The following is a 27259-nucleotide window of genomic DNA, read 5'->3' on the forward strand; positions in this document are numbered from 1 at the left end:
AATAAAACAAAAGTGAATTGCAATTTACATATGTAAACCAATTCGATCTCAAATGGCGAGTTGTAATTTGAAATGGACTTTTATATCTTCTTTTCATCATCAAGGAAACTCGAACCAAATTAGTTACATGCGATACATCAAATGACTGAATATCTTCCCCCTGTTAACCAGTATCGTATTTCACGTTTCGGTTTCTTTGTTATTCACCAGAACACCCGATGTTCGTCACATAAAATGTTTAATGAGAGAATTGTTAGAGATGGATTTACATCTGAAGTTTCACGTGCTGTGTTCTTATTTCAGTGTCTTGATATTAGAGTGTGAGTAAGAATTTTAAATATGTGAGAATATTTGAGTATTTTCAGTATGAAGTTGGAATATATTATTTGAGTATCAAAGTGTCCATAATTGTCCTGATTTTCAATGAATATGATAGATAGTCAAGAGTGTTTTTAGAGATTCCATTCAATATATTCTCTGATTTGAGTTTTTTTTAAGAATAATGGCACTTTTAACACAAAATAGGTTTAATTCAATCAATTACAGATCGATGTTTAACCAATCAATAGAAATTGTTGCCAATTCTCACTTCGCGAAAACGCGATCTTCTGATTTTCGATAACATTTAACCTTTTCGTTGAAATGTTGCTTATTATCGGAAATGAACTCTTGTCTGATCACCTTGATCTACACATTCGTTAAGTTTTATGCCTGTAGTTACAAGAACTAATTGATACTCTGCTTAGAAATGCTAGTGTGATTAAATCGACGAAACGTTTCCATAATGACATATCAAGAGAATATTCGCGATGTTTAGGGGTATACCAAGAAAATTTTTTCGGAGAAATCAAGGTGAAATATGAGAAAAGTCTGGTCACGAAGTCCCCAACTTCTCCACGCGTTTTCTGAACATAAAACTGGAGTAACTTCAGGATACGTGCGCAATTACTCAATTAACCTATTAAGTGGCATTCCATGAAATCAAAGAATTTCAACACAACGTCATTCATTACTTTTCTGGACAAGGTTTGAAAAATAAATAATTTCCGCTTGAAAATTTTTGAACGAGGCTTTGAAATTTCGTCCCACATCCAAATGCAAATTTTCAACGCGATGGAATATGCAGTTTTGAAATTGAAAAAAAAATTCGGCTTCGAGGTCCTTCCGTTTGAAAGTTGTAGGTATACGAACGGACGGAAAAAATCAAATTTGAAGACCGATAAATGTTGAACCTTATCATTTGAGACCATTCCTAGTTCGAGATTCGAAAATTGCAGACATTGTGATGAAGATGAAATGATCAATTATAAAATTTTTTCTAATCTGATAACTCTTTGAACCACATAATGCCTTTCAGAGGTTGGACTGATTTGTTTAGAATTTTTGCCATCATGCTAATATGAAGGATGAAACGAAGGATCCCCTTTGTTGTTGTTTTCGTTGAAAGTCGATTTCATGACAAGAATATGTACTAACTATTTATTTTTTGAAATTGATAATTTCAATGAGAATATCAATTTAATTCGAAATATACAAATTTGAATGCACCATGTTCTTCTTCCATAATAAACAGGGTGTTTCCTCATTCAATGTCATTTTAAGACAAAACTTCACATGAACATATGTTCTAAACGTCTTATCTTTTGAGATACAGGGTGGTAAAGTTTTCGGTTATCGGTTTTTCAAAAATATTATCCGTCTTAAAGATATTGAGTTTTTCTACTTCATTGTTTTGATGGGAATTCATTTTGTGTTTTTTCACTATTGTTTGTGGTTTCTAGTTCATACATAACACATCATAGGTATTAATTACAGTTTTAGAGATATTCAAAATTAGAATTTCTCGAATACTTCGAACAGAAATTAAGATATGCATATCGAAATGTTTGGAAAAGACATTTTTCAAAAATTCCCTGAATCTCGAGACCGAATCAAGATATCGATGATCTGCTTTCTGATATCTTATTAATTTGAAAAACGAGGTCCGGGAGTCGGGAAGATATTTTCTCTTAGTCTCATACTGCTTTCAGTGAGAATCGAATTTGGTACATCCTGTACAGGGTGGGCAAATTTCGATGTTTTAGCACTACATCTTTAAAACCAGATGAGATAGACAAAATCTGATACCCCATTCTCGGTCTCTTTTTCTGAGAAACTAAAACTATTCATTTTTGGCCACCTTCTTTTGTTTTCGAGTTATAAGCGAAAATTGGAAAAATGGCGATATCGAAGAACATTTATATCTCCGCTAATACTGATGCTAGAGCTCTGAAATTAAAACATTATACAGGCACTTTCTTACGTAGAATCCAGTGGCGTGCTCGTATTTCCAAAAGGGTTTTTAATTACGAAGCTATGAACCAAAGTTATGTTTTTTCAAATGGGAACACTAGATTTTTGTGCCATTTTCTGAAAGCTTAATTTTTTCTGATTTCAAAAATATATAACATCGTATGATTCGTATTAAAATAAAAAATAGAAAATGGTCATAAACAATTTTTTTTACATAAGAGTCTCAATATTTCTATGGTTTCAACTGTTGACGAGCACAGAAAAATTGAGCTTTCTATAACAAGAGCAGTGTCCTTCCGTCAATCTGATTATTTCTATGCTTTTCACTTATTTCTACAAAATTCGAATCTATATTTATTTTATACAAATAGTTCCGAAAAGATAAACGAACTTGGAAAAAGTTTCCTAGGTAGCTTGAACACAGTTTCAAATATTCATCTATTGAAATATATAGAGAAGATGTGTCGACTGTGCATTGTGCAATTGTTGTCATTATTAGGTTAAATATGGATTCTACGTAAAAAAGTGCCTGTATAATGTTTTAATTTCAAAGCTCTCTCATCAGTATTAGCGGAGATATAAATGTTTTTCGATATCGCCATTTTTCCAATTTTCGCTTATAACTCGAAAACAAAAGGAGGTGGCCAAAAATGAATACTACCCTTGTTAGTTTCTGAGAAAAAGACGCCGAGAAGGGGATATCAGATTTTGTCTATCTCTTCTGGTTTAAAAGTTGTAGTGCTAAAACATCGAAATTTGCCCACCCTGTACATTGTATCAAAAATCTATTGTACAATGGAGTCGGTCTTTATTTCATTTTATATTATTTACTCAAAAATCTAATTGAAAGATAGGGGGACCTTATTATTTCATCCATGAAATATTCACTTTTTTTGAAGTGATGAATGGATTAATTTCAGGTCTTAGTGAAGAACACGTGAAAATATGGAAACCAAACAACGACATTCTAAACAGGGAAAATTGGGTCGATCCTAATTCCAATGAAAAGTGCAAAAAAGTCGAATTTGGAGAAACGAATACAGCATCGATTTATATTAAAGAGCTTACTGCTAGCGAATTTCTACTTCCCCTAGACGGAAATCTAATTTTTTTGGATGATGGTGATATGAAGGTGGTCGATGAAGATTTCAAGGGAAACACAAATTGTAAGTAATGCATGCGTATATTACATATTTTTACAATACTTCTAGATTTCTTAACATAAGCTAATTGCACCTCATTTTGGTAAATTATTTCAAATAATAATTCCTTGATATTTTGTGGGGAATTTGAAAATATGTTATATGGCTTATATTCAGATAAAAATATAAGACATTCAAAATTCAGCACCTATTTATGTTGGGACTTTGTACTGCAATATTGTGTTCAGTAGAAGAGTACACGTAGGTATGTCGTTCCTTTGAAGTTCACAAAATTTTCGATATGGGGTAAAAACGCATACAATTGTCAGGTTATACATAGGCGTACAACTTTGCTTTCACCTTGTTTTCCGAAATTCGAGGCTTTTTGTGAAAAACTGGTTATACATTTATGATTTAAAGTATTGTCTATCGCTGGCCACTACTTTGTCCCATCTTTTGCACGTGGTACGAATCCCGCGTTGAAAAAACTGGTCATCTTTTCAAGGGATCCACGAATCTATCCAATTTCTTCTTCATAAGACCGGAAGTGCTGGTCAGTCAGGCCGAATGCCATTGATCGAAACAAGTGATAGTCCGAGGCGGCAACGTCTGGAGAATATGGCGGATGGGGTAGGACTTCCCATTTCAACGTTTCAAAGTATGTCTTGACCTCTTTAGCAACATGGAGTCGAGCATTGTCATGCTGTAAAATCACTTTATCATGTCTCTCGCTGTATTGCGGCCGTTTGACCTTTAATGCTTGGCTCAAACGCATTGATTGCTTTCGATAACGATTGCCTGTGATTGTTTCAGTCGGTTTTAACAACTCATAATATACTATGCCGAGCTGGTCTCACCAAATACTGAGCATGACCTTATAACCGTGAATATTCGGTTTGGCCTTCGACGTGGAAGCATGGCCGGGATATCCCCATGATTGTCTGCGCTTGGGATTATCGTAATGAACCCATTTTTCGTCTCCAGTCACAATGCGATGCATAAATCCCTTTCGTCAGTTTGGCAACGTACACTGATGCAACGAAGTTTGAATAAGTTTTTCTTAAATCGTTTGGCCGATTTTAACAATTATTTTTTTACATTGTAGCTTGATTGTTCAGGAACATAACTGTTCAGATGCCGTCCTCGGTTACTTCGTTTTTAATAACAATAGTAATATTTATGCAATTAAAAAAATATTATAAAATAAAGATTGAATTCAATTTCGTCGAAGAAGAAACATATAGAGAACTGAAAAAACTATTCTATTCAAAGTACCTATTGCGAATAATGTGAAATTGATTCAAGGAATAAGGCTCGCATTCAATTATAAAAACGTGAAGTCTTTTCTTAAATTTTGGTATAACTTTTCAGTCAACGTCTATGAGTTGCGAGGAAACAAGAAAGGTGCGGTATGTCTTGTAATACCTTCAGCTTTGAACATTTCAAAGTAGTTATTTATGTTGGTTATGAAGATGAGCAAACTATATACATATAGACTCCATAGAGTCATCAGTTAATGTTGTCTGAAGTATCCTCTGTAACCCAAATTAAGCCTGGAGCTCAAAACAGCTTTTTGTCGCAGAAATACAGATTCAGCACTTGAAGAACTTCCCCAAACCTCAAATTCTTATCCAAATAAACTCCCAGAAACTTCGTAGAGGAGGATAGTTTCAATTCTCCCTCTGTGCTACTCAGAAGCTCAGTGACCGGTCACTTTGGAAAGCTATACACTCTGTCTTTGACATGTTCAGTAAAGGCCGATTTTCTGTGCTCCAATTATAGATGGTACTCAGGATTAGATTAATTTTGTTAAAAGTTAATTCCGGGCTTGGGGATGAAATCAGGATATTTGTGTCGTCAGCAACGGAAATAAGATCAATCTAAAACTGTTGATCACTAAGCAGTAAAAATGGCTGGTCATTTATGTACATACATTAAAAAAAGAAATAGACCTCGAACACTATTTTGTTGCATACAGGGGAGAACAAAAAAAAGTGAAAAGAAAACGGTTATTAAGAACAACCTGTGGAGGTAATCGTTGAAAAATGAGAATGTTTACAAACGCTCAGATGTTGCCTATCGTTTCTGAACATTTTTTTTTCATTATTTGTGATATCTTAATCATTGATTTGTTGAAGCTCTTAAAGTTAATTTCAATTGTTGATGAGAAAGTATATTGGATACATGAAATCAAGTAGAAGACTTCCATTCTCTAATACAATTTTTTTAGTGTAGGTACTGAAATAATTTAAAATTGTTTAGGGAAGGGTGGGGCAACTGAAACACCTTAAGGTTTAACGAGGTATAACCGAGGGTATAACTTCCTCAAAATGGCGAATGAAACAATGTTTGTTGATTGAGAAACAACTCAACATATTTATACATTACACAAAATTAACAAAATAATAATTCTTAGGTGAGAATAACCGACTTAAAAAAAAAAACTTCAAATGCCTCACTTGCCTCATCTCGTGGGGCAAGTGAGTCCTTCGAGGCACTATATCAATACACATTATTCATTCTTCGTGAAAATTGTCTCTATATGTTTCGTTATATTGTGTTTTTTTCTTCATCTGATATTGTTGGTGGTTTTCCGGTAAATTTTTTTTTGTCCTCAGAGTTTATACTCTTTTTCTCTTTTTTATTCAATGAACTTGGTCCAGCATTCTCAAACTCCTTTTGACTGCTTTGGTTTTCACTGTTTTTGCTATTTCTTTGAGTTGGTCTTCATAGAAATTTGTGATTATTTTATTACTCGAGACCCACTTGTCCCAGAAGTGAAATTAATGTTTTGCAAAGTACGCTTATGTTTGGCAACGTTCTAAGTATCAAGCCTAATAACATGAGTAATGAGTTTGATGTTATACGATGTAGTCTATGAAATATTTAGAATTTCCCTATAAATTATGAAAAATCCTCGTTTAATTCACCTGAAATATAACAAGAAAAAAGTTGTATTACGATAAATCTCCATATCTATTTAAGTTTCACAATTTGTCATAGAGTTTTTCTTGACACCACGAGGTAATTGATTCACTCGTGAACTGTATTCATTGTTACCCACAGGGTGTTCCAAATAAAAAAAATACTTTTCCCTTTTTTTTGATCGCCTCTGTAAATAACCAAAAACAAAAACTGAGGGCGGCATCTGAACAAGTATGTTCACATATTGCTGAAATCGGCCGAAGGATTCAAGAGAAAATTATACAGACTTTCTTGGTGTGTTTTTTGGTTTGGGTTTTAAATGTTAAACTTGAAATGGATCAAGTATCTTAAATAATTTTGAAGTTCAATTTTTCTAGGTTTGAAGTTGAAAGGACTGACAAGTCACTTATACTCCGATCCCAGAAATTGGGAGAGTGACGTGGCTGACAATCCTGCAGTTCCTGATAGAGAAAAACTACCATGTAGAGATGATCTCATAAAATTCCCTAACGAGATCTACTCTTCGATTGGTGATATGGTTGGGCTTCACATCGTTTCAGCCATTGCAATGGGGAATGTTACTCATGATTTCAATACCGCTGTAGGTAAGAGCACAATCTGTACATAGTGATTTTCAATACCTTTTGAGGTCTTTCATAGCATTTTAAGTTGAAAAAACCAGTTGTGTGAACTTGGATGACATTAAAATGATACCAATGAGTCAGAAAATACGTTCCCTAAAGCATCTCACATTTTTCAGTGAGAATAGACACTAATGATTAATTTAAATGTTTCCTTTCGTTTCATTGTCATTGGTTTTCATGTTAAGTTATTTTGTTTATTAATTTGATGAAACTTTTGAAGAAGAAAGCTCTAATGAAAAAGAATCAAGAACAAATAAAAATATCGGCTGGAAGAAATCTAGGTTGAGAGGTAACAGGGAAACGTGCTGTCATTGAAGGTGAGTGGCGATAGGTCGGTTTCACTCTTTTGGGAGCACATGAGTATCCTATAAATCTCGTAACACAAAAGATCTTTTTTGGGACAATTTTGAAGACTTTTTCATGTCTATTCCTGGACTTATTTCAGGGGAAGTTCGGTTGAATTTCTAACAGCCATATTTATGGACGTCAGAGTCGGATTATGCCTATTAACGAATTCAACCGTTCATTCGAAATCTGAACCTACTCTGAAAATTTCAAGATTCTTAAGTTAAGGAATTATTGCGTTTACGGCAAGACGGCTGGACAAACATATTTGAATTTGACAATGAATTATTGTTTGAGACCATTCCTCGGAATTCTAAAATTACTTTGTGATGAAATGCGACCTGTTCAGGGAACGAGCTCTTATATAATAAAGTATCTTGAAATTTATTTCATAGGATTTTGATCAGTTGAATTAAATATGAAGCGGAATTGAGAGAAAACACGACATGCTTGGATACCACTTTATTAATTGAATCAAAAGTGAAGATTCAAAATGTAAACGAAAGATATTACGAGTATATTATCATTCTATGCATTAACTCTCCATATTTCCATTTAAGAAAATGTTATGTTATTATTTTATGTATACTATTATTATTCCTTCCTTATGCTATGCAGGGTGTTCTACAAGATTTATTACAAACTTCGATATATGATAGCTGTATCAACAACAATCATATTAATTAATGAACATGTATGGGCACTGCAAAATCCATATGCCAATAGACCAAGACAATTTCAGCAACGCTTTCGGGTCAACATTTGGAGTGAAATTTTCAAAGATGATTTGATTCTACTACATTTATAAAATGATCGTTTAAATGCAGATTTGTAAATACCAATTTTTCAAAGTACAACTTTTTTGACTTCATTGATGATCTGGAGCTGACTATTTTCGAAAATATGTGCTAATAGTACGAAGCAGCGCCACCATACAGGGGTAATCAAGTAAGTTGCTTGGTTAAATGAAAATTTCCGGATAAATGTTATGTCCACCTCGTTCGCCTGATCTCAATCGGTTAGACTTCTTTATGGGAACATATGAAGCAGCTTGTTTATGATGTTGAAATCACTTCTCATAAACAATTACTTGGTAGAATTCAGGATGTAGCAAACCAAATCGGAAACGATCCAAATCTGATCAGCCAAGTAACGGAATCTTCAATTAGCTGATGTGAGACTTGCGTCCAAGCCGAAGGTGGACATTTCTATTTTTATTTCCTTTCATCATATTTTTTTTTGATTGTTGAAGAAAGTTAATACAGATTAAACACATTCCTGAATTTAACAAAAAAATATATTTTTCAAATGCTCTTTACTTCTAAATTGAAACGAATCATATGATCATAATGAGTGTTACTATCTTCTGTCAAAGTTTATAAAATAGCTTATAGAACGCCCCACATATTATACAACAACTCTAGTTCGTTAATGATTTTTTTTTCAAGATGTGAATCCTTCTGCTCGATTAGTAGTCTCCAAGAGGAAATGTTTCGACCCTGAAGGATGCGTGTGCAACGATGCATCAATGGATTGTCCTCCTGCGAAAGAACCTGAATGTTTGGCCCCAATTCATCCCAAAGGATTCTGCCATTCTATTTGCGGTAGGATTTTTTTCTCATTCGGGTTTACCCCCCACGAATATTTCCTCTTGAACGAAATTGGAAATGAAGGAACTTTTTTTAGGGGCTTACACTACATTCAAACCAGCACCTGGGTTTTCTCTGAAGAAAGTAAGAGATGCCCTGGAGGAATATAGTGACGTCTACACTCACGTCAGCAAAGTGGATGACGATGTTATTCAAGTGGTTTTCGCTGAGAAAGGATACTCTGGGGATAGCGTGTTATACGCTGATAAATTTTATGAAAAACTACAGGAGAGTGAGTAGAATAGTAGTTAATCACATTCAAACTTGCTCATATTTCGCATCATTCATCTCTAAATAGCAACACATGAAAGTTATGAATTTACACAAACTCTCAGGTATTTTAACACTATAAATCTTCACATGCGATCTCATAAATCCTCCGATAGATACCTTCTTCGTCCATCACATTTAGCAGTATCCCCCTTGGCATTTCCCAGATATGTGAAAAAATGGGCCGGTATTCAAGTAACCCAGTTCGAATTATTAAAAAACGAGAAACGAGACGTCGACATTTGAATATATATTTCTGAATTCATTCGCTGCAAATGTCAGTGCGCTTTTTTATTGCGTCAGTTCAGAGTCATGAATTATAATGAAATATTCAGGGTTACTTTAGAGCAGAATGAGGCTCCTTACTGGTCCCAAGTTGATATTAGGATAGCAAGGAAAAATTCTTCAACTGAATTTGTATTTGGTCTTTGGTCACATTATTCTCAACGTTATATGTATTTCTTGTGGTAATGGTATTTACGTCAAAGCTTTATTTTTGCAAATGAAATTATTGCATCTCTAAAGAATGGGAATGTTTAAATCTTCACTCATTCTTAGCCTTTGTCGAACCTATTTGGATATGTAAGTTATATATTCTTCTAAATAATAGTGTGGTTATTTGTGCCATAGTTTTCATCATCAATTCTTGTTGCATGCATACTTCACGCAAAGTCAGAACACTCAGCAAGTGCTGAGGTAAAGAAAAGTGGAACAGAAAGCTATAAAATTCAAAATCTCAGCTGATAACATGATAACAGGATTATCATGAAATGTATTTTGAAAAAATAACATTAAACATAAATTTTTCGTTTGCTTCTTGTTTGAAAAAAGTGTGCCATGCAAAGTGCAAATTCAGTTCAATACACTGAATTATGTCGAAGTCTCATACTTCTAAAGTTCCTTGAGTTCAATGCATTCACCTTTTTTTGATCATCTCTACTCAAATATTGTGAATTGTACTTACGGTGGAGGATCGCATTTTCCATATTTTTCAAGCATGTGATTTGAAACATACCTGAAAAAATATTTACAATTAGATATTGCAATTTATCACGAGTCATTATTCTAGAACATGAAGATTTCAAGATAATGGAATTGAAGAGTTTGAAGAAATCTGGATCACAAACGACTGGAAACGCATCTGTTGTATCTGAATTAATATTGAGTTTACTTTTCGTTCTTGGACTATTCGGCCTGATCTTTTGTGTTTATGGAGACCGCAGATGGTTGACCAATTTCCGGTAAGTACCTACCTTATATTTATTTGTCTAGTAATACAGTACTGTACATTACTCATCCAAGTAATTTACTATATGTTTTATATTAACTTCGAATAGGCGAAATCTAGATCAAAATCTGAGCAAGCTATTTCACGCAAGTGGCTTGACCGCTCTTAGTAGGTACTAAAACCAAGTATTTACCGATGGATCTAAATTAGAGAGAGGCACAAGTACTGGGGACTCGATCCCTGGCAAGTCCTCTATCTTACACTAAGGGATTCATGGCTTGACCTAAAATTCAAGCTACTTGACTTGAAATCAACTCAAGCTCAAGTTAAGTAGTAGTTTTTGAATGCTAAGTCAAGTACTTAATGAATGAATACTCCACTTGACATTGAAAAACTACTACTTGACTTGAACTTGAGTTGATTTCAAGTCAAGCTCAAGTCAAGTAGGTTGAATATCAAGTCAAGCCGTGAAACTCTTTTTGCACTAGCTGTCTATGCGTGCACTCGAGAGTGTCTAAAACGAAACCACAAAGGGGCGAGTATTTACATCATTACGGACAGCCAGGCCAGGCCAGGCTGAGGTCCCTGGAATTATCAGGTGTGTGAATAAGTCTTTCCCGTTTTTTGTAAGAGATGGCGCCACCAATACTGTGCGAGTATTTAATGGTTACATATGTCATAATCAAAGCTTATTCATCTGTCAACAATTCCACACTAACACATAAGTTGAAATTTTTTCGCATCATAAATTTTTGAAATCGTGAAAATGTCGAAATTTGAGCCGAGTCGACGTCATTTGCGGGAAGTTTCACTTTATTGGTTCAATTTGAAGAAATCTGCTGCCGAGGCGCATCGGTTGCTTCAGGAAGCTTATGGAGAAGGTTGTGTCGATGATTCAAGTGTTCGCGGATGGTTTCGACGCTTCAAAAGTGGCGATTTCGACGTGGAAGACAAGAAGCGTTCCGGGCGGCCGCAAATCTTTGAAGATCAAGAATTGGCGACTTTGCTTGATGAAGATTCGTGTCGAACGCAAGAAGAACTTGCTGAAGCATTGGGAGTTGACCGAACAACCATTTCCAAGCGTTTGAAAGTCATGGGTATGATCCAAAAGCAAGGAAATTGGGTGCCGTACGAACTGAAGCTGAGAGACGTCGAACAGCGTTTTTTCACTTGCGAACAGCTGCTTCAGCGACATAAAAGAAAGGGTTTTCTGCATCGTATCGTGACTGGCGATGAAAAGTGGATCCGTTACGATAATTCGAAGCGAAGAAAATCGCTTGATGCATACCCGGCCATGCATCATCATCGACGGCCAAGCCAAATATTCATGGCGCCAAGCTCATGCTCTGTATATGGTGGGACCAGCTAGGTGTGGTTTACTATGAGCTTCTGAAACCGAATGAAAGGATCACAGGCGAGGTCTATCGACGACAATTGATGCGTTTGAGCCGCGCACTGCGAGAAAAACGGCCACAATACTCCGACAGGCACGACAAAGTTATTTTGCAACATGACAATGCTCGCCCACATGTTGCACAGCCGGTGAAAACATACTTAGAAACGCTCAAATGGGAAGTCCTACCCCACCCGCCGTATAGTCCAGACATTGCTCCGTCTGATTACCATCTCTTCAGATCGATGACGCATGGCCTGGCTGACCAGCACTTCCATTCCTACGAGGAAGCCAAAAAATGGGTGGATGACTGGATAGAGGCCAAACCGGTCGAATTTTTTCGCAACGGGATTCGTATGTTGCCAGAAAGATGGGGAAAAGTTGTAGCTAGCGATGGCCAATACTTTCAATAATTCATTTGTAACCATTTTTTCACAATAAAGGCTCAAAATTTGAAAAAAAAACGGGAAAGACTTATTCACACACCTGATATATAGCCAGCGGTCTCTGCTGACATGGAAGTGCCGTAATACCATAAAACAACTGGCCAGAGGCAATAAAGTAACTTTACTATGGGTACCGGAGCATTTTGATATTGAAGGAAACGAAAAAGAACGAACTCGCGAAAAGAGCATCAAGGTTGACAAGAGCTGAGCTCCGGATGATGGTGGGACTTCTGATTGGACACTGTTGATACAAACACTTTTTGTACCGTCAGTAGATGATATTTGAATGCTCTGTGAAAAGGAGGTAGAAACAGACGAACACATAGTGTGCAAATGTCCAGGGTTGAGTAGCCTAAAAACCACTCATATAGGAAAATCGGTAACACGAAGTAACAGCCAAGGTTCCTAGGATGTCGTCGGCTAGGGGTAAGTTAGGTTAAGAACAAAAAGATCAATTTGGCCGCAGTTCCCTGAAGGCCAACAGAGCCAAAACGACCCCGATTCAGTGATAATAATACACACATCGGAAAAGTCTAAGGATATTCTTCGAAATGATTGGTTTTGAGTTAAATGAAAGAAAATTCGAGGAAATTATGTATAGATGTATACAATAATTGTTTATATACTTCAAATAAACCGAAATTTTTATAATGAAAAAGTGAAAAACTGAAAAAAATCGAAGTCTCTAAATTGCGAAAAACATAGTGATTATTCTTAGTAATTTTTTATCGAAAATCAATTCAAGTTTGGCATTTAATACAATGTGTGGCCTCCTCGTTGATTGATTACGGCTCTACACCTACGATTCATAGACAAAATCAGATTGTTTAGGTCTTCCTGATTTAAATTTGTCCATTCAGCTGTCAGAAGCTCCCTGAATTCTAAAACATTTTGGACGTTTCCCATATTTGGCGTAATCCTTCTTTGAAGCATGTCCCATACATTGTGTCACAATACGAGCGGTATGGGGACGAGCATTGTCATGCATCAAATGGAAGTTTTCACCAACAGCTTCTGCATAAGGTTGTACAATTGGTTGCAGAATATTTTCCAAATATTGCTGAGCTCTTAGAAAACCATCAGGAAAAACGAGCTCTGTTCTACGTCCAATGGAAATTCCTCCGCACACCATAATTGTACCACCTCTATAACGGTGTACTTCCTGGACGTGTCTCAAGCGTTCTAAATTACCAGATCGTCTCCATAGTCTTATTCGACGAGAATCTGGATGATATCCGAATCTTGATTCATCTGTGAATAAAACTGTGGACCACTCATTGACACCCCAATTTTGAAACTCACGACACCAATTCAAACTTGCAGCGCGATTTCCTCTGGAAAGTGGTGGACACCTAATGGGCCGTCGGGAATGAATATCGGCTTCATGAAGACGATTCCTCACAGTATCTCGCCCAATAGTCAAATTATGAGCCCGTTGAAATTCCATAACCAACTCAGGAGCCGTTATAGTGGGTTGCCTTCGGGCGGTCAAAACCAAAAATCTGTCTTGAATAGCAGTTGTACAACGTCCACGTCCTGGATGATTTTCGGCAGGATTTCCAGTTGTTCTGAAACGCCTCCACAAACGACTTATAACACTTTGTGAAACACCCATTCGCTCAGCTGCATCGACTTGTCTCATGCCCCCTTCAAGTAAACCAACCACTCGATTCATCTCTTCCAAAGTTAAATGATGTCGTTCCATAATAAAAAGAAGTTGATAGAAAAATATTGTCGATGTTATAACCCAAAATCGATCTAACGAATGCATGAAATGATTAAAATCAAATACAGAAATTTTAACTGCGACATTCATTTTTTTTATTTTTATCATATCTCCCATATTTTCTTGGCTAGCATATGTATACAACCAAAATTCATTCCGCATGATGATTTCAATTGATAGTCTGCAAAAAACTTGAGATAAAAGCAATATGCGATTTACCATGCGAGATATACTGAAATATCCTTAGACTTTTCCGATGTGTGTATAAGGCCAAGTATTAGAAAAAATTAAGAAGGGGCGATAAGGTCATGTTAACTTCGCAAACACTTTGACCTAAAGATCTATTGTGCTACCCAGCACTGTTTACCAGTCAGGCAGCGAAGCATCAAAAAACTTATCTACTTTCCTAGATGCTATATCTATAAGTTGTTTCGGTTTTAAGAACTACAAGCATTGCAGCCTTTTTCTATGAACAGTTCAACAATCGCAAATCAAGTACTCATCAATTTCCTCAAATAAAGTGGGAGACGCTACAACGCTGACTGTTTTATTCTCATTCATTGTTACAGACTTGTAACAAGAGGATATGTAATAGATATAAACTAATTGTTATTGTCACCTTGTTCATAACCTATTTCAATTTTCATTTCCTCAGATTGTTTGCTTCATTGTTACAATTTGGGACATCCTTACTTTTGAGAAATTAGTGATAAATACTATGATAAATTATTGCCAAAAAACTGTACCGATGTTATGTTGATCAAAACATGTTGCAATATAAAAATTAATTTCATTGATCCAGGATATTGAAAGTATACTATTTTCGATTGTGTGGAGCTCATGGTCGTCAGCGAATGTATTTATTTTCACGGAGGTACTCTACGGTGCTCCCGACTCCCGGTTGTCCTGTAGCCACTTTAGGGCCTCCTCTGTTCTCTTTATTTCATGCGCCATTCTAGTGACGTATTATATTTAAAAGGACTGTAGCCAATAGCAATATATATATATATATATATATATATATATATATATATATATATATACACATTGCGTGTGAAGATAAAAAAAAAAAAAAAAAAAAAAAAAAAAAAAAAAAAAAAAAAATATATATATATATACGGAATAAATCGCATGGTTTGAGAATAGGGAAACTCTGTCATGAAACATATCTTTGGTTCTTCCCTACAATACGTCAGACGTATTGGCGCCCCGGCAAAATGAAATTTCGTCGCCATAATTCCCTCATTGTGCGTTACTGTAAGATTCTTCACATTATTCTTTCATGTATATTGAATTTAGTTTCTGTTAATGTTTAGTGATATTTTTCGATTTAGAAAAAGTCCGTACTCTCTTTTTGTCCATGTCATGTTAGATTTTTGCTCGGATTTTTTACTTTTGACATCATACATTTCATTATGTTGATATTTACATAAATATTGAATTGAATTAGGTTTTATGTAAAAACATATTTTATTTCGAGATGCTTTATACAGGGTGGCCATTTGAAAACGAAACAGACGAGATTACAGACGAAATAAAGTTTTTCGATAGAAATGCCTCGATTTCTGTTTCGAGGGGGACAACTTAAGATGTAGGTTACGGACGCATAGCGCTTCAACCCTTGCTACTACAACCCTCACCCCCAAATTTTGAATAGGGAAGATGGGGTGAGTGATACCTCATTTGAAAGGTATTTTTATACTGATTTCGGCACAGTAATTGTTTTTTCATTTTATGCATTAGTTCTCGAAATATTCTTAACTAAGTATCATTTAGATAAACATGTTGATAGGAAGTATGTTTTGGAATTAGTGTCAAAGTTTCAAGAAACCGGGTCCGTGGCTAATAAAAAACGAAACATGGAACTAACTAACGCATGAATATTCCGAGAACTAATGCATAAAATGAAAAAACAATTACTGTGCTGAAATCAGTATAAAAATACCTTTAAATTGAGGTATCACTCACCCCATCTTCCCTATTCAAAAATTGGGGGTGGGGGTTGTAGCAGCAAGGGTTGAAGCGCTATGCGTCCGTAACCTAGATCTTAAGTTGTCCCCCTCGAAACAGAAATCGACCTGTCCGAGCATTTCTATCGAAAAACTTTATTTCGTCTGTAATCTCGTCTGTTTCGTTTTCAAATGGCCACCCTGTATATTTCATTTGTCATTTGTAGATTAATATGCATTACTAACTGTGGGTACGACGATGTGAACTATCCTTCGACTCTGGATGGACATTGGACAATACCTCTGTCTATTCGAAGATCCTCCTACTTATTTGCGAACTTGTTTATATTGCTCCGTCTTATATTTGAACAGACTATAGATCGCCCCCCTCACCAAAGTACCCCTGCAAAAAATGAATCTGCCAATAGAAGCGTTAAAATCTTAACGATTCATTCAATTTATAATTTTGAATGCATTTCATCAGGTTGTTTTCCGAGCTCGCCGCCTCTCAGTAGGAAGCCCGTGGCATTTTGGCAACCCTGCCGCCCTTTATTTACGCCACTGGTTCAAACGATTTCGCGTTTACCTTTGAACCCAACTCTCACGGCTGTCTCGACGAGAGAAACAAGGAAATTCTGGTTCTTTCACCGCGAAGAAAGCTGCTGCTCCCATCCCAACATTCCGCCAGTTACGGAGTCCATCGTTGTATGTTAATTCCCCTTATCGTCCGAGGATGCAACCGCTGTTCATCCTCCGGCCCAAAATAGAACTGCTTATTAAATCATTTACTTCATGTTTTTCTTGGTCAGCTCGAAGTAGGAAGGTTTATATTTAGTTTTATTATGCATACTTTCCGTTCGTTCTTACTCCAAGACGAAAGCGTGTTATTTGATAGAGAATACGTTACTTTAATCACTTCTGGTGTTTTAGCAGGTCTGTTAATAGTTCTTGAAGATTGTTTGGATTTTGCAAAAAGGATATTTTTATCATCCATAGCAGAATGTTTCTTCGCTGGAATTCGGTTTGATGTTGATTCCAAGTAATAACCTACAAAAATAAATCTGATACTGCAGCTGTCAACCCCAACCCACAAACTGAATGCTTGGTTAGTCAGCTAATCGTACTATTCTGTTCAGGGTTCGAATACATGAGTAAAGAAAAGAAATTTCAACCCTAACCGTGCTACTCTTGAATGAACTGATACACTGTGTTGTGCCTATATAGCCTTAGTACGTTGCTATCTCATCCCTCTATCTAAATCATCTTATCTACATAGATACCCTCTCTGTTTTTTTAATATAGTTTCTCTTACTCCCTGATTCCATTTATTCTTTGGTCTTTCTTTATTCGTCTTTTTAACCACCAGAACCTTTATTTATCTGGTTTGGGAATACTTTATTTCCTGGATCATACAATATCTTGAAGAGTTTGATAACTCTAGTGGTCAGTTTTGAGCAATTGTAAACACGAAAATTATCGAATGAAACAATCTAGAAACTTGAAATTCGCATGAAAAGTTCGGATCTTGAATGCCTCAGTTTAGTTCGTTAATAGGCATAATCCAACGAGAGGTTCCATAAATATGATTCATATTCTAGATGAATATAGGGAATATAATACCCGCAACAACCGAACCGACCAAGTTGAAATTTTGTTAGTAGATATCAACAGAGACGGCATAGGTGGTTATGGAGATTGAAGCAAGAAAATTTGTTGGCGTCACCATCATCAAAGAAGTATGTTGAATATAGAATGTAATATGAAAAGGCGGCCGCCGAACTTGGCCAAAATTCCTACCCTAACAAAGTGGCTTCTGGAAAGCCTACTTCGTCGGTTTACTCATAACCCAGGATTGAATTGAAATTTTGCAAATGTGGTAGTTTTGTATGACAATGCATGAGTAGGTAAGTGACGTCATCCAAAATCCAAGGTAGCGGACAGAAAAGGTAGTGGCCTAGATTTTTTGTGTGCACTATCATGTCATTGTTATAAAAAAAGGGTTTGCAATGATATCAAAGGAAAGAGTTGACTGAGAATATAACGTCATTCCGAATCCAATATGTTGATTGGTCCAAGATGGCGAAAAAGTTAGTTTTAGTGCATTGAGACAATACAGGGTGAGTCTTTGACTTGTACATATATTTTAACCGAAGATTCTTGGGGTCAAAAGAAACACTTTTTTCATTTACCATTTTTTCCGATTCGGCCCTGTTAAAAAGATATAGCCATTTTAAATTTTCATAATGAGCTAATTCACCCCTGGTAACCGGAACACTGAAGTTTTCGCAAGTATAAGATATACAATTTGAACCTTGGAAATAAGCTATTAAATTGAAAAAACCATCATAAACTCACTTTTAACATTCCATTTGTTGAACAAAGTAGTATTTTCAATACAATAAATGAGTTATCCCAATTTCACTGACGATAAAGATTAAATATTTTTCTCTTGATTTTCTATTTCATTTTCGATAATCATAACGAATTGAGCTCGCTACCAACCATATTAGCTTAGCTCTGATATTCATAATTCATATCCATTCATTTATTATATCGCATTTATAATATATCGTTGTTTATTTGATTTCGTACTAGAATTGCAATTTAACCTTACATTCTCAAATAAATAATATTCATCTGTGACAGTTCTAACAAGACTAGTAGTCTGTGGTTTTAAGTTTGAACCTCAAATTTCGAGTGTTGCAAATTTAAACACAACAGTTCGAATAATCTATGTTCTAACTTCTAACCTAAAATCTAAAATATTCATTTAAAGTTTACACTGTTATTGTCTAATGATATTTGATATTATATTTGCATAAAATGAAAATCATCGAAGATTTGAAGAAACCCAACAGAATATTGAAGTTCCATACATATTTTCAAGAAATTTAAAAACAATTTCCAAAATAATGTTGTGGATACAAAATAAATAAGTATGCATTCTGATAGAGAGTAATTCCTTTATGAAATGAAGCATTTGATTTGTGCCAACTATCTCATAAAAATAATGATCTGCATCAATATTTTTGAAGCCATTAGTGTGAAAATATGGAAATGAAGTTTTATGGCTCTGTAATCAATGGAAAATGTTAGACTCCACTTGTTATGAAATTTGTTCTATAATATGTACCTGCATTATAGCCAACTCTACTTGATTCATCTTGATTTCGCCATTGAAAATAAATGAGAAGTAATTAATATAAATATCCACAATTGAATATCCTGTTTCTTTCAACTCACCTATTTGTTTTCATATTAAAACAATTATGGCACTCTTGGAAGTATGTCAATCATATGCTTTAGGATGAATTTATGGAGTAGCAAAAGAATAAAAGTATTTAATCTCAATCACATGAAAATTTGTCTAGTATGTACTTAGTGGTATGTTTCGATGTGAGTTTGAATGACCACAAGAAGAATACAGTATTGTTTGATGGCAGTCTTTAGTGTGATATTGATTGTTGTCATTAAAATGGGACTATTTTGTGAAAACTTTTTTAAACATGGGCTTTATGGTAAATCTGGACTTTTCAAAATAGAATGTTGATTTTAATGAAGTATCTTATTATCTGAGCTGTGTCAAAGCTCAATAATTTGTAATCAAATAGAAGAGTTGAGGTGAGCTTATTCAAATAACTTCATTTTCAAACTAAGTTGGCTAGTACTTCAATTCTAAAATCTGAGACATGACATCATAGTAAATATTCATTTCTGTGGTTTTTTTTCCACAACAGAACAGAGTTGCATTTAGCCAAAGTACCCAATTTTTTGAATTTCACAGATAATTTTTTTTTTAAGATCAAGTTACTCGAAAACGGCGCTTTATACGAGAAAATATGAGGAATACTTTTATTTTTCAAATTAGCCAAATATTCTTCAATGAATGTTCAAATTAATTTTAAGAGTTGGGTTCTTAGATTTTCTGGCATTTTTATGTGATGTAATGTTCATAATGAAGAAACTGAAAGATGTGTAGGGAATCTTGTGTTCGGAGAAGATGTATCACATCCAGGAAAAGCTTTATTCCAAAAATCATTTCCTTCAATAGAACCATTTACGAGATATAGCCGAAAATCACATTTTTTTATCGATTTTCAACAGCCTGTATCTTAGTAACCGGGCCGAATCGGAAAAAACTATAAAGGAAAAAAGTGTTTCTTTTGACCTCAGGAATCTTCGGTTAAAATATATGTACAAGTCAAAGACTCACCCTGTATAGGTATCAAACTAAAAGGAAAATCTTTCGTTAGGCACAATGATTGGCCTCAAACACTGCTTAAAGATGGATGTTGCCAATTATAATATGCAGGGTAGCACTGTTGACCATGCAGTTGTATATCTATTTAGGATCAAAGCTTTTCGCTGCAGGCCAAGCATGCGTAACCTTGAGTAGAGTCAAATCGCTTGAAGGCCTCCTTATTGAAGAGCTAGACTGTAATGAATAAACTGGTAAGCAACCATAAAAAAATATTGACGCATAAATGGGATGAATAGGAGGCAAAGTAACTGGGAATGAAAAATATGAAATAAATAAATAGTAAAAAATAATTTATGAGAATAAGCTTTTATTTCAATGTTCTAAAATGAGACAATAAAGTTCAAATCAAATAAAATTCATGAATGCATTTACATTATGAAATTTATATGTAATTAGCTTGTCCCGAGGTTTTCTTTATGGAGGGATTGCACCTTCAACACTCAAAAGACAGTGTGGTACGGTCGATCTTAACTTAGCCACTAGGTTTCTGATAATTGCTCATACATATTTCTCAGAATCAAATCTTGCGAACAAGCTTTCAAATCATGTAAATTTCATAATGTAAATACATTGACGGATTTTCTCCGATTGGAACTTAAATTTTTTCTTGTTAGAGTATTGAAATATAAGCTCATTTTTAAAAATAATTTTTTACTACTTATTGATTCTTTCCAGTTTTACATTTTTTCAAGGAAAATTTGAGTTTGACTCGACACCAGCATTTAGTAATGAAATTATAGGTTGTAGGTATTACTGGAATTATACTCGTCAATGGTTCATCTCTCTTGGTTAGTGTTACATAAGATTGGCAACACTGACAATATTAAAAAAATGTATTGATAACATATTCGGTTTATTAACTTATACATATAAATAAATTATCAATCTTATCCAGTAGAATATCGAAAATAGACGAATATATCCCGACTGGTTCAATCAGTATTTATCTTGAGTGTTTTATTTGTTCAAATATAATTTAGCGGTAACTTCAAGGAGGGATTTAAGTTGATGCTACTCTAGATAACATACCATGATTCGTTTCAATAATGAAAAACACAAATGGATCAAAATGGAATCTTAAACGACAGATAGAGATAATCCCAAATATTTGACATTCATTTAATGAAATTAGAAAGATTTATAGATCGTCATAAAACTTCTTTGCTTAATAATTTACTCTGCAGATTCCAAGTGAAAAACAGTTAAACGGCAGAATTCTTTCATTAATTATTATTGTAATGTATTTGTATTTCGAGGCAGATCTGAGAAATTGTAAAAATAAACAAATAATACAAAACCTCTATGTGATTTGCATTGATTGCATGGTTATTTTGATTATTTCTATTATTGTAGGAAGGATACCTTTCAATCTTCACGTCATAATATAAGTGCAATATGTATTAACTTGATTCTGGGAATTTCACCCATGCAGTCATAACTGTTCGATTCAAGAAAATAAATTGAGTAGATGTTTGCATTGCTATTTATCGTCTATCTTTCTAGAAGCAGTGAATATCTCTCTTTTTTTTAGTTTCAGGAACCCATCCACATTTCCTCTTACTTCTACCTACAGAGCGAGATTTAGCAGTAGAGATGATGAAAGTGGACTGATTTTTGATACTCAATCAATTGCGGGATCAGTCTTGAATCTGCGCCAGTCTTTCGACAACCCCATGTTTAGCGAAGATAAGACGGATGATCAGAAAAAGGTGAGCATCTATTAATTCTACCCATTAATTTTTGAGTAATCATTACACAACATTTCACACACAACGCTTCGAGAACGGTGATTTTGACCTCAAAGACCTCACAGTTTTCGCGAAAAGCTCTGGAAGATGGTTGGATTTTTTTACTTGGATTTTTGGATTCTATACATTCCGAAACGTAAACTGCTTCTGTGTCTGTCGTTCGCTTTCCAGAATTTTCTTCAGAAACCAATAAACCTATTCCCATGGAATTATCTACAAAATCAGTGTACTAATCCAAGTTTCAATGCTTAAAATCTAGTAGAATCAAATTTTGAAAAATTCGTTTCACGGAAATTGAATACACGGAATCATGAAATTTCAAATATGTATTGCCCTCCTTCTCTGAATGGCTTTGGAATTTTATATATTTGACTATTTTCTGTCGCGGTTTGATTTATGTAACTATACCAGATTTTCAACAGGACTTCTTACCCAGTTGTGACCATTGGTTTAACAAGTGGTAGTCATAGGTTCGAATCTGAGTGTGAGGTCTAAGATTTTTTTATTTGGTAAGGCATTTTTGATCTTTGAAAAATCTCAAGTCTCACATAAAAATAATCACAAGCAGACCCTATAATGTACCTACTTTCATCTTGTACAACTGTTGTCTTTTCTGACACATAAAGACCATCCAAAAACTTTCTGATATCCTTATTTTTAACATTTTAATGACACTCACACCAAATTAGATACGAAATAAGTAAGTGGTAAATTAACACTTTACTGTGAGTTTTTTGAGGAATAGATCAGATGTTTGATTTATTGTTTCAGGAGAAATGTATATCATTTAACAAATATCAGTTTCATATAATTTCAAATTGGCCGGTCAGAGAAAGATTATTTCAGTATTTTGGCTTTTAATTGAAATCTAGAAGAGATATGCTCAGTTTTTTAAATAATTTTTTGTTTGTTTAAATTCATATATGTGTTCGAAACTATACAATCTTCTCTATACATGTATGTATTCATTTCGTTCAGAAAGCTTTCACATTTTTGTGTGATAATAGTAAGATATTCTTCAAGAAGGATTATAGTATAATTGTGGTATTGTCTATGCTCTTGTGATATTATAACTGATTATACTCAAATTTATAAATTATTTATCATATCTCAGCAGATTTTTATACTCGATTTGAATACACAATGAATATGAATATTTGAAAGCAATAATATTGCAGAAGCATTATAAAAATTATGCGAAATCATTTTTTGTCGAATGATTTATTTTCCAATTTTTATTGAATTGGCTATTTGGACTCCGCTCCTGGCAGCGACCCTGTCAATATAGTACAAGCATAGTTAATAGCCATTTTTGTTGCAGTTCATTTCAAAGATGCCAGAAAATATGAGAGGTTCCAATTATGGAAATAAGCATATAGAATTCGTGAATTCGAGTAAGGTATACCTACATAAAACTAGACCGGAACTGATTCCATATTTCCTCTACGGAAAGAATAACTAATTAACGTTATATGAGGTCTGTTGGTTACATCAATAGGCAGTACGAGAATAATTGCGTGATTGAGTTAAATGAAAGAGATTCATCGTTAATTCATTCAAATAAAGTAGCGCGACAAGGAGAGCGTTAAATTGTATTTTCCGATTGGAAGACCTGCGACAATATTTCGTCTTGCATTTGATGCAGGATCTTTATGATTACTTACACCAAGTTGAAGTTCGTAATAGGTTCATTTCGATAATTTCCAGTCTTCAAACAAACTAACCAGAGTTGAATAATATATTATATTATAAAGAAGTTATTTCGACAAATTTGAACAATGTGTTGCCAATCTATGGATGTGGCATTATAATATTTGAAATCAGTAACGAAAGAATTGTTGAACGATATTATTATGAATTATAAATGGTTTAGATCACCTAAGATGCATAGAATTCAATTTCTTTCAATTCTGTTATTCTGAATGTTTTACACGTGAGAATATATTTAATTTCTCTTTCACTACGGTTAAAAGTTCATATGTTTGCAATTTATATCCGGCACTAATAATTTCGATCAGAGATTGTCTGGCAAATCAACTATTCAATGGCACAGGCCCTAATTTCGTAGCATTTTGAATGTTTTCCTAATTTCCGATTCACTGCAATCGAATGAATTCTCAAAATCCCACGTGAACTTGGCGAAATACTACCTGATATATCGATGTATTTTTCAGGAATGTCATAGATTTGGAATCAGGAGGGTTACAAAAAATGGGTTCATAGCAATCATCCCTTGAATTTTCGAAAATTAAAAAGGTATTCGTTCCATTTTGGAATGAAAGAACCCTTCTCTATTTCAGTATCGTAATGAGTTCATTACAGTTCTAAAAACAGTGCTGAAATGAACTCATTACAGCATCGTTTTCAGTTATATTTTTCGTTTTGTGGTTGTCCATACTGACTTTCAATTCTATCAAATTTCAAAAAACGTCAATAATTGTCGATATAACATGACTTGGAGATAGTGAAATGAAATAAAAAAAAAATGATTTGCAACATTATTCACAATTTCTCTTGATTCTGGTGGTGTTTCATCGATTTCGTCAGACATAATTCACGAATTTAATGCGTTATTGTTAATTATTTCAAAATTCGAAATGTAAGATTCATATTCAAATTCCATAATCTGTCAGTTTTCGTAAGAATTACACCAAATGCCAATATGCAAACAAAATAAGTCACTAGGATATATAATCTGAATTTTTCATTGAATTTCGACAATTTTCCACAAAACTTGACTGAAATAGAGAAAATATCGTCTAATACTCGTTGCAGAAGGCAATTCTAATACTAATTTCGCATTCGTGTTGGAATAGGAGACCATTCTGCAACTTGTTTTAGAATATACTATTATATGTACTGATATCGCTGAAAAATATTAGTTTCGAAAAAGAGAATTAAATAATTTCCAGAATTATTGAGATATATGTATTGTTTGTTTTTTCATGTCACTTAATAATGTTTGTCTTTGATAACCACCAGTTATCCACCCGTTTATATATTGAACAGAAAACATGAAATATCACATAATGAGAACATGAGAGAATAATATTATAATTAAACAAAGAAGCTGACATCAATTAGCGATCAATTCTCAGAGGAGTTGCCTAAACATTGTGGCTAATTACCACTTTCAGACAATAAGCGATTACCAGGCTCAAACGAAGTTAGCGGCAATATATTAAACATACAGATGATTTCAAAGCCAACAACAAATAAAGCAACGTTTGGCGATGGTGGTTTTTAATGTGCATGTAGCCCATGATTCATTAAGCACTTAACCCCAAAACTCGAGGTCGGGTGACAGCACATGAGGTTCGAGCGTAATCATATTGGAAAGGTTCAAAGAGTAGATTGCCCAGCCAATGAACCTGGTATTTCTTTCATTGCTACTAGAAAGAAAATCATCAGGGGTAATGTGAATTGGATGAGAAATAAATGGATGTTGGCCAAATGAAGGCATCAATCATTCCACATTTTCTGGGAGATTTTAATCACAGTTTGTTGTAGTCGAACCTTTGTTCTTGTGTTCGATATTTTATTTTTATCAGCTCAGAAATATATTACGAATTGTTCCTCGGCCTTTCATATTATAAATGGCAAATTTCGTCTCTATAATTGTGTCCTGGCTCGTGCAATAATTTCGCGAAATTTTAATCGCTTGGTGGTTATCAGATTTGCTGTGAAAGATTTCCCAGAAGAAATGAAACATACTTCCCTATAGGAGAGTGTTCAATATCACTTTCATACAAATGGTGCTTATTATTCGTTATAGCTATTTCATCTATAGAGGATTGTGAAATTACCGAATCGAATGAATTCCTCCAGGTGTTTTCTACAGTAAGTTCACCTAAACAGAAATCATAGTCCCCAACTATAACTGTACTAACTGCAACTCCCAGAAGGAGCTGTTTAAATTTAAATTTTTTTTATGGTGAAACATAGATAGTATAGCAAGGAGTAAATTATTGAATTTGTAGAAAAAAATCGTGAAGAATTTTTCCTGTGAACTATTTTTGTTACTTAAATATTGTAGTCGTTTTTTGCAAGTTTTTTAAATTTGACAACAAACCAGCTGTTCGAAGAGATCCAAAGTCGATGTTTATTTTTTGTTAAAATGCCTAGAGCACGTGTAAGCGGAATTTATCGCCATCAGGTAAGTGAATTTGAAAATAAAAAAAAATGAAAAATAAATAGATCTTATTGCATCAATAAGATACCGAGATGTGTTGGGGAGTGAATAAATACTTTATTAACAAATTCATCAAAAAAAATTGTAAGCCCTTCGTTTTTTTATACAAATTTCAATCATTTACTCCTTGCTATACTATCTATATTTTACCAAAAAATAATTAAAATTTAAACAGCTCTTTCTGGGTGTTGCAGTTTCTTTGTCAGTTGATATAATATATTATATCAGCTTCAAACTCAGATTGAAATTGTGTATAACCCCTTGAAAAATAAAAACAGTAAACACTAAAAGATTATGGTTTCGACGTGTTCTACCAGGGTATCTAACCGCTAGCTGTTGGGTAAGCAGTGCTGAGTCTGAAATGACAATAGTACACTATTATCCATCCTGTTCTCCTGACCCTAAAATGCCTTAAGTTTCTGAGATATCCTTCAAAGGGCTGGAGAGCTTGTAAAAAAAATTAACAAAAAAATTAGGTTTACAGGTTGCATCTTGCAATGGAAGTTTCTAGGAAATATATTTTCTATAAAAATATATTTTTTCGATAGAATTAACTTCCTGAAAGCCAGTATTTAATTCTGATATCTACTTCCAAACTAACCAGTATGAAAAGAAATCAGATCGTCAAGTCTCTTGTGAATTTCTTTATTACCTTCCTGTTCCTGCAATTAATTTTCTTTTATAATCCCTGAACAAGCTAAAACGCTTTCTTAATCGATTATATTTCTCGATTAATTTTCAATTAGATGATGATAATTTGCTTAATTCTTTTAGACTGATACATGTGAAGCATCTAACTCAGAAGAGAAACCTATCGAAAAGAACGATCCACTTTTCAACCTAAAAAGACTTAATGAGGAGCTAAAAGATGAAATAGGTTCGGACATTATGCAGGATTTACCACAAGCTATCAATTTGAAAACATCTTTAGTAAATGATATTCCTCCTTTGATTGAAGTTGAAGAGATAGATGGGGAATAAAATTGGAGTGATTAGACGAAAAAATTAATATACTAAATTTAGTTTTATTTCCTCCGTACATTTTGTCC

The 27259-nt window shown here is 34.3% G+C and overlaps 2 protein-coding genes across 2 annotated transcripts in view; one reads left to right on the top strand and one right to left on the bottom strand.

Moving 5' to 3' along the window:
* On the top strand, positions 1 to 27224 carry LOC123677179 (protein amnionless-like). Its single transcript, XM_045613746.1, has 8 exons — positions 1 to 320; positions 3213 to 3458; positions 6737 to 6964; positions 8797 to 8952; positions 9035 to 9229; positions 10337 to 10508; positions 21802 to 21979; positions 26985 to 27224. Exons 1-8 carry the CDS (start codon positions 242 to 244, stop codon positions 27189 to 27191), a joined length of 1461 nt encoding a protein of 486 aa, XP_045469702.1. The 5' UTR covers positions 1 to 241; the 3' UTR covers positions 27192 to 27224.
* LOC123677177 overlaps positions 1 to 27259 on the bottom strand; it is a 136592-nt gene that overhangs the window by 85126 nt on the left and 24207 nt on the right. The gene's annotated exons all lie outside the window — the stretch shown is intronic.

The sequence above is a fragment of the Harmonia axyridis genome, chromosome 3, assembly GCF_914767665.1.
Source record: "Harmonia axyridis chromosome 3, icHarAxyr1.1, whole genome shotgun sequence".
Classification (NCBI taxonomy): domain Eukaryota; kingdom Metazoa; phylum Arthropoda; class Insecta; order Coleoptera; family Coccinellidae; genus Harmonia; species Harmonia axyridis.

What these genes read in the sequence shown, in the direction of transcription:
- LOC123677179 (XM_045613746.1), top strand. Translation starts at nt 242, where the DNA reads ATGAGAGAATTGTTAGAGATGGATTTACATCTGAAGTTTCACGTGCTG. An exon ending in TGATTTCAATACCGCTGTAG is followed by an intron (nt 6,965 to 8,796) that starts GTAAGAGCACAA and finishes TTTTTTTTCAAG; the next exon opens with ATGTGAATCCTTCTGCTCGA. An exon ending in AGACGGATGATCAGAAAAAG is followed by an intron (nt 21,980 to 26,984) that starts GTGAGCATCTAT and finishes TAATTCTTTTAG; the next exon opens with ACTGATACATGTGAAGCATC.